The sequence below is a fragment of the Trachypithecus francoisi genome, unplaced genomic scaffold (genome assembly GCF_009764315.1).
Source record: "Trachypithecus francoisi isolate TF-2019V2 unplaced genomic scaffold, Tfra_2.0 Lachesis_group13, whole genome shotgun sequence".
In the NCBI taxonomy this organism is placed as follows: domain Eukaryota; kingdom Metazoa; phylum Chordata; class Mammalia; order Primates; family Cercopithecidae; genus Trachypithecus; species Trachypithecus francoisi.
This window is the reverse complement of record NW_022681458.1, coordinates 58,815,057-58,835,059: the sequence shown is the minus strand read 5'-3', so window position 1 is coordinate 58,835,059 and position 20,003 is coordinate 58,815,057. Positions and strand designations below refer to the sequence as shown.

The following is a 20,003-nucleotide window of genomic DNA, read 5'->3' as shown; positions in this document are numbered from 1 at the left end:
CCCGGCCTAACAACACACATTTTTAATATGTGGTATTGGAAGAAAAGTTTTCATAAGCGCAACTTCTTCATTTTATATATGTGTTTATACATTGCGTTGAAATTCATTTAAAATTACATTTACTTTAATAGGGGTTTGAAAAATTTCTCTTTAAAGGAATCTTGTGGTTTCTTTTGCAAAACTTTTTTTTGGTAATCAGAATCATCGTTCTATAATTTATTTGTTTTATAAATGTGGATGCTTACACAATTGATTTTCTTAATTCTTCATATGGAGGGACTTGCTGTAATTCTTCTTTAGGATGTATATTTACTGTATGAAATGAAAATGTAGGCTGAAAGTCAGAAAATACATAAATTTTAAGCTCTTGTCTGTCTACATATATGAGCATAAATTTTAAAAAGATATCTTTTTTCTCAGTTTATTTAAATTGTTTCCTCACAAATATGCAAAACAACTTTATCTAGTAAACGTTCCTCTTGCATTAACAGCAAAAGGAGAATGTGTGAAGGATACAGGAAGCGAGAAGCAACGTCCGCTCTAGCCCTCCTGGACTAGCCTAAAAGCAGACGGGCAGGAAAGGCTTTGGGACACAGGGTGATTTGCAAGGTGACTCCGCTGGTCTCATTCAAGCGGTAGCGATACATAGGTCAGCCCGGATCGTCTATGGTCACTGCCGTAAGTGACACCAACAGAATATATCAGAAAATCACTGCCTTTAAAGAACGAGGACATGTCATCCCTTTCTCCAACGAAGTCTTATATTTTACCATTCTGGGTGAATTATACAGCTAAATTTAAACAGCAACAATAAGAAGTCTCCCCCAGTGGATCCCTTGAGCTTTTCGGGAAAATGCAGATTTCTGGCTGACAGGAAGAAGAAACAGCATCCAATTGGCACTTGTGTCTCATTGACCAATCAAATTTCGCCTTACATTGCATCGCTGGGAAAAACGGAGCTGGACGACTCAGTCTCTCGGCCTGTGGCTGCTGCTGTCACCTGGATGGGCGAGCACCTCTGAGGCTGTCTTTGTTACCTGGGCAGTAAGGGACTGGCAGTTCAGCCCTTCTCTGTGCCTGCTGGATTTGTTTGTATTTGTTCCCAGCCTCTGCTCATGTAATGCACTCCCTTAACCAGGAAATTAAAGCATTCTCCCGGAATAATCTCAGGAAGCAATGCACCAGGGTGACAACGCTAACTGGAAAGAAAATTATAGAAACATGGAAAGATGCCAGAATTCATGTTGTGGAAGAAGTAGAGCCGAGCAGTGGGGGTAGTTGTGGTTATGTGCAGGACCTTAGCTCGGACCTGCAGGTTGGCGTTATTAAGCCATGGTTGCTCCTAGGTGAGTATATCGACTTGCCACTAAATCATTGAGTACTTTTAGCCAGATTACGTTCTCATTTTCCCCCTTTATGCGTAATAGTCTGTATTATCAACTATCCTGCCGAAAAGCTGAACTGTTTCCTTTTTTGGATACGGAACTTCCATTAGCCAGCTACAGCCGTTTCTGCCTCACAGTGTACCCATAAGAAGCATAGATGCTATTCTAGTAGCACTTGGCACCGCATATTTGAATTTTAGCAAAGCTTTCTTCCCGTTTCTCTAACTTCTCTGGAGAATAACACATTGATGTTGTGTTTTATTGGATTATAAAAGATACAGCTAAAAAAAAAAAAGAATGTGTCAGGCAGAACTACAAGTGACAATGGTTAAAGTTATAGAAAAGTTAATACTTGAAATAGTCCTGTGCTTGCTGGCCTGCACAGCTCTTACAAACCGTGCGGAATACATGCCTCCTGTGGCCACGTCTGTTCATGGTGTCTGTTTTTGGAGTGTTTAAGAGAAGGAGATCTTTTATTTTATAGCTATGAGTCTGAAGATTTTATGATTTATTTTGCATTATGGAAATACTGGGTCCCTATACAAGCATAGTTCACAAATAGCAAATGAAGCAAGGTTATAAAAGTACAAACTTGTTAATTTGGCAAGAATATGGTATGGTGTTCTTAAAAAAAATAGTCAAGAATGTTTTCAAGTACGTCTGAATTATTTCTGTTTACGAATAGAGAAATTAAGACTCGGGGCCGGGCGCGGTGGCTCAAGCCTGTAATCCCAGCACTTTGGGAGGCCGAGACGGGCGGATCACGAGGTCAGGAGATCGAGACCATCCTGGCTAACACGGTGAAACCCCGTCTCTACTAAAAATACAAAAACTAGCCGGGCGAGGTGGTGGGCGCCTGTAGTCCCAGCTATTCGGGAGGCTGAGGCAGGAGAATGGCGTAAACCCGGGAGGCGGAGCTTGCAGTGAGCTGAGATCTGGCCACTGCACTCCAGTCCGGGCGACAGAGCGAGACTCTGCCTCAAAAAAAAAAAAAAAAAAAAAAAGACTCGGAAAGACTAAATGACTTGTCACTATGCTGCGAAGGCATTCTTGAATAGAGAGAAGACTGACAAATAGCCCAGGTATAGTTCACCTAGTGTCTCATTTCTTTGCAGAATCCTGTGAAGTAGGGATTTTCAGCTTTGTTTTACAAATAGAAACCAGGATTTCAAGTTGGTGAAGTCATTTACACAAGGTAACACACCTAGTAAATAACAGAGCTAGGCATCAAGCCCAAGTCTGATGGACTCCTGCTGTCCATTGTTATATGAGGCTGCCTCACACAGACCAAGTTTTCAGTCCTGCTCTGCCTCTAATTTACTAGGTTAGCTGGTGCAAGCCATTTATCCTTTCTAGTCCTCCAAAAAGCCATCTGTAAAGATGAAGTAACAGTATCTGCTTATGTCATAGGATCCTCCTGAGGTGGTGGTTGTTGTAAAAGGTTTTTGATACAAATCACTTGCAGTATACATATGTTATTAAATATTACATGAATTGTTACATAGGCTATCTTTAAATTCACCAAATAAATGTCTCTAGTTTCTGCAGCCCCGTGAAAAATTATACCATATTCTTGTGATATTTACAGTAAAAAATTGAGTTATTTAGGTAATCTGAAAAGTTCACCTAGGCCTTGCTCACCATATCTAGGAAAGAAAATATGCCCTGGCACGTTTTTCAGTTTTCACGTTTTTCAGTTATTTTGGCTTCCACTGTAGTAATCATGGCTTGGAATAATTATGGTAGAATTTTCATATATCATTCACCAATTTAGGGTCTTCATGAACTTTGCTTATTACTATTATTATTATTTGTGGACTTACCCAAAGTGAACTGATCAAGGTAGTGTTCTGAGATTGGGGTTGGGAACCTCCCCAGGATAGTGGGAGAGTCCTGGGAGGAACTTCTGAAACTAGCCCTAATAAGGTCTTCTCTCTGGACCAGGAAATGGAATACTTTCATCAGGAACAACCTCCCCTCTTCTGAAAGCGCACCTTTTTCTGCCTAATTACAAGTGCCTCATTCCTGAAGGGCCCGTGGGTGGTTCCACCTACACTTCTTCTACATGAATGTTGAAAGAGTTGTTTCTGACCAGACTTAGTTTATGTCTGGGAGACTGGGGTTGTTTGCAGGTTGGTTCTAAGAGCTTCCTTCACCTCCTCGAAGCCACACAGCTTCTTCCGAGCATTGCATGCCAAACAACTTTTGGTTTTGGTAGTAAATAAAGAAAACAAAGAGTTGTAAAAATGTAATCTTTTTTAGTTTATAAACTCTAAAAAATGACTGCATTTAAAAAATATTACATAGGCCCTCGAACCATTTAAAGTATGGATGAAAGATTTTAGATAGCATTTTTGTCCTAGGCTTTGAAAATTATATATTATAGACAGATAGATATTTATTATTTATTTATTTATTTTGAGATAGGGTCTGAAAATAAATCCAGAGTGGAGTGCAGTGAAATGATCTTGGCTCACTGCAACCTCCACCTTCCAGGCTCCAGTGATCCTCCCACCTCAGCCTCTGAATAGCTGGGACTACAGGTGCACACCACCATCCCTGGCTAATTTTTTGTACTTTTTGTAGAGATGTGGTTTTACCATGTTGCCCAAGCTGGTCTTGAACTCCTGGGCTTAAGCAGTCCGCCTGCATTGGCCTCCCAGAGTTCTGGGATTATAGGCATGAGCCACCGCGCCTGACTAAACTGCCAAGTATCAATTATTTGAACCTATTTTTTCCCCTGGAGTTGGTTAGGGCTTTCTACATTACAAAACAGAATTTTAAAAAAAATGAAGTATTTCAAATTTGTAGAAAATTACAGAAACTAATAGACCATTATGTATACACCATTCAGCTTTAACAAATGTTAATATTTTGATAGGCTAACTTTTAAGTAGAATAAAGCTGAATGTGAGTTCAGTAAGGAACCTGTAAGCTTGGTATTATCAAGAGGATATTGGCCAAACAGCATACTTGCTGGCCTTTCTGCTACCTAAAATCACATTTAAAAAGTTGGCTGAATTCCCAGATAGGTAACTTAAAAAAAAAAGTTTATGAAATAGAACCTAATTCAGGAAAGTAAAATGCTTGACATCTTTAAACTGTGAAACTCACTTTATTCGAACTAGTTATTCTCCATATGAACTTGCTTATTAACTAGAGCCAGTTTCCTAGTGTGGGAGATCTGGGAAGCTGGCTGTGACAGAAAGATTGTAGAAGGGCACAGCCCTAGTGGTACATGGAGTGTGGGTGGGATCCTGCAGGCCAACAGCATTTGCTCTAAGCTACTGGGTGTTCCCAAACCAGCTGGCACGAAGTCGTCTTGTGGGTGTATGGTTTTTGTAATATCCTTTTTTAAGTTACAAAATAAAGAGATGTTTATTGTAAAAAGTCAGAATGAGCATAAAGAAGAAAAAAAATCACCCGCAACCCTACTATTAACATTTTGTTCTATATATACTTCCTGTCCATTTTTTAAGCACATACATATTTTTTGTTGTTATAAAAATGGATGATGGTATTTTGTAACCTGCTTTTATCACCAGATATATTGATAACATTTTTCTGTCTGTCCTTCTTTTTTTTTTCCTGAGATGGAGTCTTGCTCTGTCATCCAGGCTGGAGTGCAATGGCACGATCTTGGCTCACTGCGACCTCCGCCTCCCAGGTTCAAGCAATTCTCATGCCTCAGCCTCCTGAGTAGCTGGGATTACAGGTGTGCACCAACCACACCCAGCTAATTTTTGTATTTTTAGTAGAGATGGGGTTTTGTCATGTTGGCCAGTCTGGTTTTGAATTCCTGAACTCAAGTGATCCATCTGTCCGAGCCTCCCAAAGTGCTGGGATTATAGGCAGGAGCCACCACTTCTGGCCAAGAACATGTTTCCGTGCTATAAATATTTTACCACATTTCTTCTTTCTCTCTCTCCCTCTCTTTCTTTCTTTTCCTTCCCTTCCTTTTCCTCCTTCCTTCCTCCTTCCCTCCCTTCCTCCCTCCCTCCCTTTCTCCTTCTTCTCTTTTCCTTTTCCTTTTCTTTCTTCTTCTTGCTGTGTCACCCAGGCTGGAGTACAGTGGCATAACCATAGCTTACTGTAACCCCAAATTCCTAGGTTCAAGAGAGCCTCCTGCCTTAGCCTTCTGAATACCTGGGAATACAGGCACACACTACCATGCCTGGCTAATTAAAAAAAAATCTTTTTTCTATAGAGAGGGTCTCACAATGTTGTTCAGGCTTATGTTTCTTATTTCTAATGGTGGTAATGGCTGTATGTATTTCACTACACAATTGTACCATTTTTTATTTAATGCAACAGCTATTGGGCTTTTGGTGTTCTTTTTGTTTTATTTATATTACAAACAATACTATGGTGAACATTCTTATAGCTAATCTTTGCAACATCTGTAACTTTTAGGACAAATTTTTAGAAGTAGGATTTCAGAGTCCAAGAGTTTATATAGGATGACTCTTATCAAATTGCCCTTCAGAAAGTTGGACTAAGGTCCTTCCAAGTTATTTGTCTTTTTTTTTAATAACGGAATTGCTGTACAAATTTATATAAAAGGTCAAGATGATTATATTTATGTTCAAGATGGTATCATTTATTTTTTCTAGGGTCACAAGACGCTGCTCATGATTTGGATACACTGAAAAAGAACAAGGTAAAAAAATGCTTTAAATCTGGCACCATATACACAGAATATTTTAGTTGTTTTATTTAGGAAAAACTGTATTGGTGCATCTTTGGTACATTATGGAGTTTACTTGGTAACATTTTGGCTATCATTTTAATAGAGTTGAAAAATAATTGGCACAGAATTCGAATATGTGGATCTATGATCTATCTTTCCAGTTTTACATTCTTCTTGATCTCTTTCATGTACCCTTATGAACCTGACCTTGGAGGCATGTCTTTCTTGCCTGTGTTTATGGAGTTCCTCTGTGTGGGATAGGCTTTCCCTCATCTCTGTTTGTCTAAGAGCTGCCCATGCCTTAAGTCCCAACTCACATACCACTTCTTCTGTAATGCCATTTCCAGCCACTCTACTCCATACAACTGATGTGATTTATTACATATTTACTCAAAAGAATTTTTAGCCCTCTACCATTTTGTTGAGCACTGTTTCAGGTCATGGAATTACTGTAGCTGAAGGAGTGCAAGAGATTCTTGTTCACTTGAAGCCTATGACCTAAGGGGCAGACAGGGAAGACAGACAAGCAGCTACAGAACAGCATTTGTGTGCTTTGATGGGGAAGTGCAGGGTGCTATAGAAGTGCGTAGGAGATGATGCTCTTAACCCATGTTTGGTTTGGTTTGTTTTTGGGGGGATAGGTGAGTCAGGGGAGACTTCCTGGAGGAAGTGATATTGAAGTATTTCTCTGAAGAGGCTGGGAAAGGAGTAGACAGCCTGTAATCTCAGTGCTTTTGGAGACCAAGGCAGGAGGATTGGTTGACCCCAGGAGTTCGAGATTACAGTGTGCTATGATTTTGCTACTGTATTCCAGACTGGGTGACAAAGCAAGACTCTATCTCAAAAAAAAAAAAAAAGGAAGAAAAGTGTTCATACAGAATAAATGATATGTGTGAAGGCTGAGAAGCAAGAGAAAGGCTGATGCTTTCAGGGACAGAAAAGTTCAGTGACCCTGGAATAGAGAGTGTGAGAAAGAAGGGCACTAAGAGACCAGACCAGAGAGAGAGGTAAGCATGAGCCAGATCACAAAAAGCCATGTAAGCCAGAGTTAGTTGTTTGGACTTGATCCAAAAGACTGTAGAAAGCCACTGAGAAGTTACCCAGAGATGTAACAGGATCAAATTTGCAGTTTAGAAAGATTTTTCATTAGAAGCAGTGTGGAAAATCCATTGGAGGGTTGCTCAAGTGAGAGATGGGGAAACTGGTTATAAAGCTATTGCAGTAATCTAAGGAAAAGATGACAGTGGCTGAGATTAAGATGTAGTGGAGATAGAATTACATAGATGTGAGGGGTTTTTTAGGGGATAGGATTCTTACAATTTGATTACTTATGAGGCAGGATAGGGAGTGGGGCTAAGGGAGAAGGAGGAGTCAAGGCTGATGTCTCACTTCCTTTGGTAACTAAGTAAGGTTATTTTTCCATGAGATTGAAAACAGCGTAGAAGGAACAGGCTTTGAAGGAAAAACAGTGTGCTCAGTTTTGAACATGTTAGATTTTGGGTGATGTGGATCATCTTGGTGGGTGGATATGTAGGGTTTGAAGTTCAGAATAGAGGTGAATATAGATTTAGGAACCTTCAGCTTTTAAATAGTTACTGAAATCATTAGAATAGATGAAGCTGCCTGGGGAAAAGTATAAAGTAAGAGAGAAGAGGGCCTATAACAATCTTATCATGGAACTGATAAATTGAGGAATATCACCCTATGTGGAATGATCAAAGGAAGAAGAGTCTGCAGTGGGAAAGGAGGATCTAAAAGAGGCCAAAAGAAGGTAAAACAAAAAGGTGGTGTTGTGGAAGCCAAAGAGAATAGTGTTTTAGGGAGGATAGAGTCAGCAATGTCAGATGCTGCAGAAGTTTAAGTACGATTAGGCCTAAATTATGTTCATGGGACTTGGTGACAGAGAGGTTGTTAGTGCATTTGGTGGAAACAGTTTCATTTGAATTGGAGGCCAAAGCCGTATTGCAAAAGATTGACAAGTGAGGAAGTGATGGCAAGGGGAAAAAAAGAGAGAGAGGAGCTATAGGTGAGGAGGGGGATAGGAGAGCTTTCAGCATGTTTTAAGGCTGATGGTAGAAGAAGAAATTGAAGATACATAAAAGCAAGAATTATGACTGTAGGGAGATGTCAAGAAAGTAGGAAGCACTGTGACTCCAAGCACAGATTCTGGAATGAGCCTTATTGAAGATGCATGAGCATATCCTTCATTGTAATCAGAAGGCAGAGGGGAAGTACAGATGTGGACAAAGTTGTTAGTTTTTTTTCTTTTTCTTTCTTTCTTTTTTTTTTTTTTGAGATGGAGTCTCGCTCTGTTGCTCAGGCTGGAGCACAGTTGCATGACCGTGGCTCACTGTAACCTTCACCTCCTGGGTTCAAGTGATTCGCAGCCTCTGGATTATCTTAATGGACTTTCTTTTTTTTTTTTTTTTTTTTTTGAGGCGGAGTCTCGCTCTGTCGCCCAGGCTGGAGTGCAGTGGCCGGATCTCAGCTCACTGCAAGCTCCGCCTCCCGGGTTTACGCCATTCTCCTGCCTCAGCCTCCCTAGTAGCTGGGACTACAGGCGCCCGCCACCTCGCCCGGCTAGTTTTTGTATTTTTAGTAGAGACGGGGTTCACTGTATTAGCCAGGAGGGTCTCGATCTCCTGACCTCGTGATCCGCCCGTCTCGGCCTCCCAAAGTGCTGGGATTACAGGCTTGAGCCACCGCGCCCGGCCTTAATGGACTTTCTACATGGCTTTCTTCCACATGTTTGGCGGACTCTAGGAAAAGGAGCTCAAATACATAGATGGAAGAGGAGGAGGTTGCTCAAATGTACCACCTGAAAGAAAATTTTTTACCACCACACCTCCCCTTACTTTTCAGCCAGATTAGTTCATCAGAATCTCTGGGTATGAGACCCTGTGGTATTGATAGTTTTTAAGAGTTCATCAGGTAACTCTAATGTGCAGTCATCTTGAAGAACCATTTTATTAAGTAAAGAATATGAAGGAAAATAGGGAAATAATTCTTGAAAGGGAAGTTGTGTACTACTGATATACTTCTCCTATTTGAGTTTTTTATATGGATATTCACAGATTAATTCAACAAAGATTTTAAGCATTTTCTGCTAAACCCACTGCTCATTTGCTTATAACACTAAGTTAAACACGGTCCCTACCTTCGTGTAGTTTATAGTGCAATGAAAGAGACAAACAATCTCTAAGTGGTATGAGCTGTAATAGGGCAAGTCCAGGGCTATGAGAATATATAGGCCAGGTGTGGTGGCTCACACCTGTAATCCCAGCACTGTGGGAGGCGGAAGTGGGAATGTCACTTGAGGCCAGGCGTTCAAGACCAGCCTGGGCAAAAAAAGCGAGACCCCTCTCTGAAAAAAAAAAAAATTAGCTGGGTGTGGTGGTACACTCCTGTAGTCCCAGCGACTTGGGAGGCTGAGGAGGGAGGATCACCTGAGCCCAGGAGTTCAAGATTGCAGTGACCTATGATTGCATCTTTGCACTCCAGCCTGGGTGACAGAAAGAGACCCTGTCTCTACATGATGATAATAATAAGTTAAAAAAAGGGGTGGGGGGGAGAGAGAGAGAACGTATAGTAGAAGGAGCACCTCTGGTGTGGGTTGAAGAAGTATTGTCAATCAAGTGAGTCGCATTTAAATTTTTTACCTTTCTTGTTATAGATATCAACACAACACCCCAGTCTCTTTTTAGATAACCTAATTCATGGGATTTTTAAAAATCATCTTTTTTCTTTCTCTTTAAGGTGACTCATATTCTTAATGTTGCATATGGAGTTGAAAATGCTTTCCTCAGTGACTTTACATATAAAAGCATTTCTATATTGGATTTGCCTGAAACCAACATCCTGTCTTATTTTCCAGAATGTTTTGAATTTATTGAAGAAGCAAAAAGAAAGGTGAGTTTTGTTTTGATCCATAGTTCTTCAGAAGCAGAAATTTGAAAGTATGGATCCATTACCCAATCTTTATTCTTTTTATAATGAATCTCTAAAAAACCGTTATGAAATTTCCCTTCTAACAATGTTTCATTATTTCCTACAATTATTTGGTTAATTGCTCTTTTTTCAATGAGATGCTTAGTTTTAACATTAATTCAGTTTCTCATTTTCCCATGCCTTACTGAGAAATGTTCAGAGATAAAAATCCTCTACTTACTGAGTTTTTGTCTGTAAACATGTAGTTAGATTTCCTTTGAGGGTTTATAGCACCTGACCTCTGACCAGTCTGCAAGATATTCAGGGGGACTGTAAAACAGAGACTGCTCTAGACTTGTTAGTGTATTTATGGTGATTAACATGCATTTCATTTTAATGAATGAGATAGTTATTGTGAAATTGCATTTTTAGCAGTAAAATTTTAAGGCACTCTAAGGACTAAATGTGTATTGCTTTTCTTAGATTGTATGAAAATGCTGATCATAAGCTGTCTGTTGGTTTTCTGAAGTTAGAAGACCAATAGCCAATGCCATATAGTACTTCAATCTTGTTACTGGATTCAAGTCAACATTCTGACAGGCAAAGTTTCTAGGTTGGCTGTTATCAATAATTATTCCTTGAAATGGCGTCATTTTTAGTCAGCAAATAATTCTCACAGATTTTATGTAAGATATGTAGGTGGGAAAGTAGAAGCATTTACAGAGAGAAATAACTCTTCTGGAACATCTAACAATGACAAGATTACAATCAGGTTTAATTGAACTCTGGCCTACCTTCTCTCCCTTCTACCTTCTCTCCTTCCCAATTTCTCTCCCTCTCTCCCTTCTTTCCTTTCATTTGGTAATACTTATTGAATGCCTTAGGTGCCTAGCACTGTTCTACTTACCTTCCTACTAGACTACCTGGAAAATATAAAACTATTCAATTCTACTGTTCATCAACTTTAATAGCAGATACAGTCATGCACTACATAATGATGTTTGGACTGCATATATGATGGTGGTTCCATAAGATTATAATAATGTATTTTTACCATACCTTTTCTATGTTTAGGTATGTTTAGATACACAAATACATACCGTTATGTTACAGTTGCCTACAAGTTAGTACAGTAACATGCTGAACAGGTTTGTAGCCTTGGAGCAATAGGCCATACCATTCTAGTTTGTGTGAGTACACTCTATGATGTTTATAGCATGAAGAAACTGCCTAACAACACATTTCTCAGAATGTATCACCACTGTTAAATGATGCATGACTATATTTGAATGGAAGCAAAGGAAGAGGGTTTTTGTTTGTTTGTTTTTTGTGTTTTTTTTTTTTTTTTGAGACGGAGTCTCGCTCTGTCGCCAGCTGGAGTACAGTGGCATGATCTCGGCACACTGCAAACTCCGGCTCACTGCAACCTCCACCTCCCGGGTTCAAGTGATTCTCCTGCCTCAGCCTGCCAAGTAGCTGGGACTACAGGTGCACACCACCACACCTGGCTACTTTTTTGTATTTTAATAGAGACGGGGTTTCACTGTATTGCCCAGGCTGGTCTCGAATTCCTGAGCTCAGGCAGACCGCCCGCCTGGGCCTTCCAAAGTGCTAGGATTACAGGCGTGAGCCACCGCACCTGGCCAAGGAAGAAGTCTTCTAATTCAAAGCCTAATATTGGCTGTTCTGTTTTCTTGTGAAAAACTTTACAGGCTCTGGATTGTAACATTCCAGTGTGTGAATTAATAGTTTTAAAAATAAAAATGATGTTTCTGTATTAGCTCCTTCTCTAAGGAGATGTAGAATATGCCAGAGATGGGAAAGTGTAGATATCATCCATATTCATATTAACATTAGAAGAGATGTAAATGTTTCAAGTAAAGATTAGACAGGATAATACTATCTAGAAAGAAAAGCAAGAGATTGAATATTCTAATAAGTGTGGAATTTTAAATGAATTTAAAAATAAAGTTTGCCTTAATTTGGGCCAGTAAATTAGAGTGGATTTTAGCTTGGGTTTCCTAAAAACAAAGCTTGAGATGAGGATTTAGAGCTGATGATTAATTTGAGAGGTACAATCTCTAGGCAGTGAGAGTGGCGAGAAAGGAAAGTGATTCAAGGTGGGAAGAGAAGGAATACAAAGTGATACGTTTACCCTGCTGGGCTCATTGCACAGTGAGCTGACTATTGGCTATTCAGCAGGTGTAGCTACTCTACCACCCAAAATATCTCTGGACAGGCAGTACAAAGAAACTGCACCTCAACCCATTCTGGGAGGGAGGAAGGAGAGAGAATTTATCTGCCTGGCTTCCTGTCAGCTTCTGTTTCCCATTGGTCAAAGTTTGCCAGTGGGGATATAACCAACCCCACAATTCTGGGTTATAATATTCCACTCCTTCAGCGGCCATCTCAAAGGCAAATCTAACACCCTATAATACAACTTTTCAACCAAGTTGAGAAATAGAAAATCCAGGACTCAGAGTACGCCTGTCTATGCTGTGGACACCATTGAAGAAGAGCTCCTTCTTTGACAGGCAAAAGTGAATGAACCTAAGGGGAGAGCAGTCAGCCATGGAGGTGGTCGCTGAGGTGGAGTGTGCTGAGAGGGTCTGTGAGATGGCGGCACCACGAGAATCTGAGGAGTTGCAGAAAATGTTTCTGATAAGATGAATTAGATTTCAGCAATACGTTCTACCCTCTCAAGCCTTATGTTTTATACTGGGATCCTAAGCTCAGCCAGTATGTGCCTGCCCTGAAAACTCAGTGCATTGACACAATCTCAGCTTGCTGCAACTCCGCCTCCTGGGCTCAAGTGATTCTCCTGCCTCAGCTTCCCTAGTAGCTGGGATTACAAGTGCGTGCCACCATGCCTGGTTAATTTCTGTTTTTAGTAGAGACGGGGTTTTGCCATGTTGGCCAGGATGGTCTCAAGTGCCTGATGTTAATTGATCCACCTGCTTCAGCCTCCCAAAGTGCTGGGATTATAGGCATGAGCCATCATGCCTGGAAATATGTATTTAGTTTTAGCAATAGAATTCTTGAATTTTTTTCATTTGTTTTAGAAAAGATTTCTTCATGCCTTTGTCTATTTTATATTCAAATATTGTTAAATTTAATTACTCAGTGAATTACATGTTTTAAAACTACCTTTCTAGGCCTAGTTTGTTGTTTTTATCTTTTTACATACCATCCCCAAATGGAATGGTTTCCATTTCCCAAGTCTTTCCTCATTTCCCTCTGTACTTGCAAAACTCTGTTTGGTTTCTCTGTCCTTCTTTTATGCTTAAAGGGACAGAAATACACCTGAGAGGAACCATAATGGTAACTTCTATAGCCCAGAGTCCTTTTAGAAACTAAATTTATTTGTCCCCTCTTTTTACGTGCAAAAGGTACAAAGTATGACAATGTATATTTGATATTTCATGTTTGTTATTTATAAGATGCGATTTTAAAAACATGATGTAAGTAGTCCATGTTCTTTGCAGAAAAAAATGGAAAAAATTAAGATACTTCCACACTTAGATATAACCATTGTTAGCATTTTGATATATTTTTCTAGACCTGTATATTTATTTTTATAAAAATAGTATCATACAGTTTATATTCTTTTATAGCCTGCCTTTTTTTTTTTTTTTTTTTTTTGCAGCTTCATGACTTTTATTTGTGGTACTGTGCTTTATCTTGAAAATACCTTCTCCCCCTGCCCCAGACAGTGGGCTGGGAGGGGGCAGCAAAAAATGGAAGATGTCCCTCCCTATTGCACATGGACCCTATGTACAGGCCCACCTGGCTGAGGCCAGCAGGACTCTTGGCACATTCTCGGATCCCTGCTCAGGAGGGGAGGGCTGACAGGGTGACATCACACGTGAGATCCGGACCTTCGGGCAGCCACTCTGGTCCTGGATACTGATATTTGCACTTCTTGGTCCTCAGTTCCTTCCTGGTCCCATCTCCGGCCCTGGTCCCCTCTGTATAGCCTGCTTTTTATACTTAATGATTCAAATCATTTTAAATTTTTGCACAGTATTCTGGTAGTTGGTGATTCTATAATTTATCTTATTTCCTACCGTGAGACATGTAAGCTGTTTGTAGTTTTTTGTTCAATATAAGTAAAAGTTTGTTAGAGAAACATTATGGGTCTAAATAAGTACCTAAATTCACTTTTTTAGATGCTTCTGTTACCAATAAAGGGTCATGACTGCAAGTTGTCCAGGTTCTTGGCGTTTTGAACAAAGAATTGGACAGAATGCCCATCAAAGCAAGAAAGAATGAAGCAACAAAAGAGTGAAAGCAGGGATTTATTAAAAGCGAAAGCACACTCCAGAGTTTGGGAGCAGGCCCAAGCAGCGGCCCGAGGGACAGGATACAGAAACTTCTTGGGTCCAAATATCCGCTAGAAGTTTCCCAATGGCCACTTCATGCTCACCTCATGTAAAGGAAGTGGTATCCTGCAGTCAGTCTGATTGGTTAGAGAAAGCAGCCAACCAGAGGCTGAAGTGAAGTTACAAAGGTCAGGCTCCTGTGCAAACATCTGATTGGTTGCAAAAAGCAACCAATGAGAGGCTAGGGTGAAGTTACAAAGTTACGCTTCTATACAAATGAAGACTTGGCCTGCAGTCAGTATGATTGGTTGTGGACAGCAAATTTCCCATCTGCATGCAGAAAAGGTGGGGGGTTTGCAAGGGCAGTAGCCCTCTGGTCCTTTTGTTACTTAGGTCTGGAAAGTTAGGGTTTTCCTTTGAATTTAGTTCTAGGAAGTCTGCGTGAAACAGCCTTAGGTTCCCTGCTGCCAGACCCTATTCTCTTGCCTTATGTCTTCCAGTTTGTTTCAAAGCAGTCTACCCATCACTTTTTTTGTATTTGTCATATTTGCATTCACCTCTACTACTGTGGATAGTCATGAGTGGACTGTTGTGACCTGTGCTCCTCATAGTGTTGTCCGGTTTGCTACCATATCTCTGCAGGATGAGAAGGTTGTGCCTCAATATAAACCAAGACATTGCTTAGTTCTTTGAGAGATTTTGGCTACTCCCCCACCCCACCCAAACGCTGAACTAAGGAGTATATTTTTAGTGACAATTGATTTTCATTCTACTGCAGAATTCTTATTTCATCATAGGTGGCTGTCAGGCACTTGCAGACTATCACATTATACCCAAGGTTTTTTTTAAGTTCTGGGGCATATGTACAGGATGTGCAGATTTGTTACATTGGTAAATGTGTGCCATGGGGATTTGCTGCACCTGTCAACCCATCACCTAGGTATTAAGCCCAGAATGCATTAGTTATTTTTCCTGATGCTCTCCCTCCTCCTACCCCACCCCACCCTGACAGGCCCCCAGTTTGTGTTGTTCCCTTCCATGTGTCTATGTGTTCGCATTGTTCAGCTTCCACCTATAAGTGAGACATGCAGTGTTTGGTTTTCTGTTCCTGTGTCAGTTTGCTAAGCATAATGGCTTCCAACTCCATCTATGTCCCTGCAAAGGACATGATCTCATTCCTTTTATGGCTGCATAGTATTCCATGGGGTATATATATATCACATTTTCATTATACAGACTACCATTGATCGGCATTGAGTTGATTCCATGTTCCATGTCTTTGCTATTATGAGTAGTGCTTATGCCCAGGGTTTGTTTTTGTTTTTGTTTTTTTGAGACAGAGTCTCACTCACCAACCAGGTTGGAGTGCAGTGGCACGATCTCAGCTCACTGCAGCCTCTGCCTCCTGAGTTCAACCGATTCTCCTGCATCAGCCTCCCAAATAGCTGGGATTACAAGCACCCACCACCATGCCCAGCTAATTTTTGTATTTTTAGTAGAGATGGGGTTTCACCATGTTGGCCAGGCTGGTCTCGAACTCCTGACCTGTGATCCACCTGCCTCAGCTTCCCAAAGTGCTGGGATTACAGGTGTGAGCCACCGTGCCTGGAGATGCTAAAGTTTTAATGGAAGTTAAATATAAGGAAAAACACCTGGGCTTGGCTCAGTTACCGTTAAGGAATATTAATTACTTATTCTGAGAAGATGTGAGGGATACACATTGCTGCCCTCCAGGAGCTTGCAATCTAGTTGAAAACTGTAACGGCACAAGAACAAAGACAACTCTGTGAAATGGAAATAACATAGCATAATTACTGTCTGCCTATAAGTTACTACTTGCCCATAGCAAAATGGTGATTTTGAATTTTTGAAAGAACACTTTCCTTTCAGAAATGCAGAACAAATTTATTCACTTAGCAAACAGTTATGGAATACCTACTATATGCCAAGAATTGCACTAACTACTAGGCATACAAAGATGGCCAAGACATTCCTCCTGCCCTCATTTCACTTGGAAAGAGGCAGTCTTAGAACAGAAGTAAGAATTAGCTGTACCAAGAAGAGCAAAGGTCTTCTAGGCATAGGACAACAGCAAATGCAAAGAAAAAAAAATGCTTTATAAATTGTTTGTTACTGTTTTGAGCTCTGAAAAAGGGATATAAAGCCAATAATTTCTCTGGAAATACTTTCAAGGACAATATGATACCTAACGAATAATCAAAAGGTAGAAAGTAGGTAAATTGAAAAGCTGTAGAAAAACAGCTATTATATAAAGTAGGAAGAAGAAGAAAATAATATCACTTTAAAACATTAGCTAAAATTGGATGCACATTGTGTAAGACTGAAAATAAAACTAGTTTCATGTTCAAAAGCCTATGTATGGATCATAAAGTAAAGCCGACTAGTATATAAGCAGGAAATATTAAAAGTGACATTGAAGGGTATCTCTTGCTTATTAAGCTTATGATTGCAAGTTTCTTTGGAGTATCTAATTAATTTGTTTTATGCTAAATGAAGTTCATTAATAATTTTCATCAGTTACCTTAATATAATTTTTAAACATCTTAAGTTTTGTAAAAATGGGCTATTGCTACAAAATGAGAAAAGTTCCCAAGGTATATAGTGAATATTTGTGTTTTGCTTTTCTTATATAGAAACTGTTGAAGTTTGAAAAGGAGTCGTAAATATCTATAGAAAACAGTATATCCCATAGTAATGTAAGATGTGAAAAAAGAAAGCAATTGATATTGTCCTTTTTTATATGAGGATTTTCAAAATGTTAACTGATTTTGTTATTAAAAATTTGGCTTTCTTGAAAAGAGATGCACTTGCAAATTTGTTACAGCAGATCAAGGAAAGGAGTTTTGCAACAGATGTATGAGTCAGAAAACTGCCTTGCAGAAGTAAAATAATCTGATGAGTCATAACAGTAGTATTGTTAATATGTGCTCTGGGTAGAGGGTTTTTGGTAACATATTGTTTTTTCCTCCTGCTCTCATCTTTTTTTGTGTTGTACCAAATAAAGAATCAGGAAATGAAGTAACTAAAATGTCTAATTCTGGAGGGTATGCTCACGGTTCATCACGTTTCATTTCGATCATTAACTTTTTAAAGGCTTCAGATGGGCCAAGCTGTATCAATGTTGTCCCATCAGATCTATCACATTCATTATTAATACAATATTGCCCCCGTCAGCATTGGTCTTGCGCTGTGTCTCTTTTCACTTGGAAAGTATCATTTGCAAGTTACCTGAAACGTTTTTTCATTTATTGACCTCATGCTGGTGTCTGATTACCTTTTCCACTTCACATTGTTATAAACTATTTGTGTCACATTTTACTACCTCATAAGTTTAAATATTTTTAAGTAACTTCCTGCCAGAATAAAATATGTCCAAGGGTAGAAAATTTTTTCCTTGCTGATTATTTAAACAGATTTGCAAGCCACTGACACTAGCTTATTTATGAGAACACTAAGTATACTCTGGAATATTTCTGGCTTTCTGTTTAGTTTATAGTTATGATTTTATTTTGTGTTTCCACATATATTTCCTGTGGTTTTTTTCTTATTTATATACACTTGTCTACTAAGTTGTTAGGTTTTATGTATACTTTACCGAAACATTTGGCTACTAAGTTGTTAGGTTTTCATGTGTACTTTACTGATACATTTGAAGTTATTAGGTTTTTGTGTTTACTGATACATTTGGCTACTAAGTTGTTAGGTTTTAATGTGTTCTTTACTGGATTACTTTAGTTTAATGAAAGATACTGTTTCAGAATTCCAAACATCATTAAAGCATTTCAATCATGGCTTAGTAGGTAAGGGAGGTATAGGTTAACTGATTGATTGAGTTTCCATTTGTTGTGGGTAATGAATTTTATTTCAGTAATCAAATAAGTTGAATCAAATAAATCGATAAAACTGAATATTTACTTTATTATTTCAAGTAATATAAGAATGTGCAATTGATTTAATAACCTTTCTCAAATGAATAATGAAGATTTTTTTTTTTTTTTTTTGTAGGATGGAGTGGTTCTTGTTCATTGTAATGCAGGAGTTTCCAGGGCTGCTGCAATTGTAATAGGCTTCCTGATGAATTCTGAACAAACCTCATTTACCAGTGCTTTTTCTTTGGTGAAAAATGCAAGACCTTCCATATGTCCAAATTCTGGCTTCATGGAGCAGCTTCGTACATATCAAGAGGGCAAAGAAAGCAATAAGTGTGACAGAATACAGGAGAACAGTTCTTGAGTTGCATTATAGCAGACAATGGACAGCTGTAGTTTCTGAACTAGCTTCTATAGCCATCTTTTCCCTTCTTTGGAGAGTAGACTAGCAAAACTCCCTTTTTTCTCTTGCCTTTTTTATGCATAAATGGAGGTCAACTTGAATGTCCTGACCTACTGTGTAAGTAAATTTCAAATGTCTTGTTTTGTTTTGTTTTGTTTGAGACGGAGTCTTGCTCTGCCACCCAGGCTGGAGTGCAGTGGCCGGATCTCAGCTCACTGCAAGCTCCGCCTCCCGGGTTTACGCCATTCTCCTGCCTCAGCCTCCCGAGTAGCTGGGACTACAGGCGCCCGCCTCGTCACCCGGCTAGTTTTTTGTATTTTTAAGTAGAGACAGGGTTTCACCGTATTAGCCAGGATGGTCTCGATCTCCTGACCTCGTGATCCGCCCGTCTCGGCCTCCCAAAGTGCTGGGATTACAGGCTTGAGCCACCGCGCCCGGCCAATTTCAAATGTCATTACTTTCTCTTTGTTATTACAATGTGTGATTAAATGCTTTTTTAAATTGCTAAGGGAAAACAACAAAGTATTAGTAACCATTGCTTTCTGTAGAAGAAAAAGGTTTACATTTAAAATGTGTATTTAGAGCATGGAGAGAATCATTTAATTAATAAGCCTATTTTTCTGTTCCAGCAACTGTTTTTATGAAGGAAAAGCTTGAAGTGCTACTTAACTTACTATTTCAGAGGGAAGTAAATTTCTTTTTAAAGAATCTTTTCAAGATTAAAAATGAATACCTTAAATCTCCCAAAAGAGATAACCAATATCTGAAGGTTTATACAATATTTATATAGTGGCTACAATATTCACAAAATTCCTGTGTTCTCTTATGAAAAATATACACTTTTCGTTTCTTCTTCTTCTTTCTTCTTCTTCTTCTTCTTCTTCTTCTTCTTCTTCTCTTCTTCTTCTTCTTCCTTCCTTCTTCCTTCTTCCTTCCTTCCTTCCTTCCTTCCTTCTTCCTTCTTCTTCTTCTTTTTTTTTTTTATTTGAGATATAATTTGGCTGTTGTCACCCAGGCTGGAGTGCAATGGCACAATCTCGGCTCACTGCAACCTCTCCCTCCTGGGTTCAAGCGATTCTCCTGCCTCAGTCTCCCAAGTAGCTGGGATTATAGGTGCCTGCCACCATGCCTGGCTGATTTTTGTAGTTTTAGTAGAGACGGAGTTTCACCATGTAGGCCAGGCCGGTCTTGAACTCCTGACCTCAGGTGACCCACCCACCTTGGCCTTCCTAAATGCTGGGATTACAGGCGTGAGCCACTGCGTCTGGCCTCATTTTGGTTTTTTCAATTCTATTATCTGATTTTCTTTCTTTCTTTCTTCTTTTTTTTTTTAATGTATAGATGTTCTCTCATATATTCTTGTGAGCTTTGGTTCTTTGAATAGGT

The 20,003-nt window shown here is 39.5% G+C and overlaps 1 protein-coding gene across 2 annotated transcripts; it reads left to right on the top strand.

Moving 5' to 3' along the window:
• Window positions 1-710: 710 nt before the first annotated feature.
• Window positions 711-18,763, top strand: DUSP19 (dual specificity phosphatase 19). 2 transcript variants are annotated; one of them, XM_033230940.1, is made up of 4 exons: window positions 711-1,346; window positions 5,999-6,045; window positions 9,832-9,984; window positions 18,351-18,763. In XM_033230940.1, exons 1-4 carry the CDS (start codon window positions 1,121-1,123, stop codon window positions 18,576-18,578), a joined length of 654 nt encoding a protein of 217 aa, XP_033086831.1. In that variant the 5' UTR covers window positions 711-1,120; the 3' UTR covers window positions 18,579-18,763. The 2 variants fall into 2 exon arrangements, with proteins under 2 accessions (XP_033086831.1, XP_033086832.1); XM_033230941.1 differs by having other exon boundaries at window positions 9,950-9,984; window positions 18,351-18,545.
• The last annotated feature ends 1,240 nt before the right edge of the window (window positions 18,764-20,003 follow it).

Coding starts and splice junctions, on each gene's coding strand:
- DUSP19 (XM_033230940.1), top strand. CDS start 1,121: ATGCACTCCCTTAACCAGGAAATTAAAGCATTCTCCCGGAATAATCTC. Junction 6,046..9,831: donor ATACACTGAAAAAGAACAAG/GTAAAAAAATGC, acceptor TTTCTCTTTAAG/GTGACTCATATTCTTAATGT. Junction 9,985..18,350: donor TTGAAGAAGCAAAAAGAAAG/GTGAGTTTTGTT, acceptor TTTTTTTTGTAG/GATGGAGTGGTTCTTGTTCA.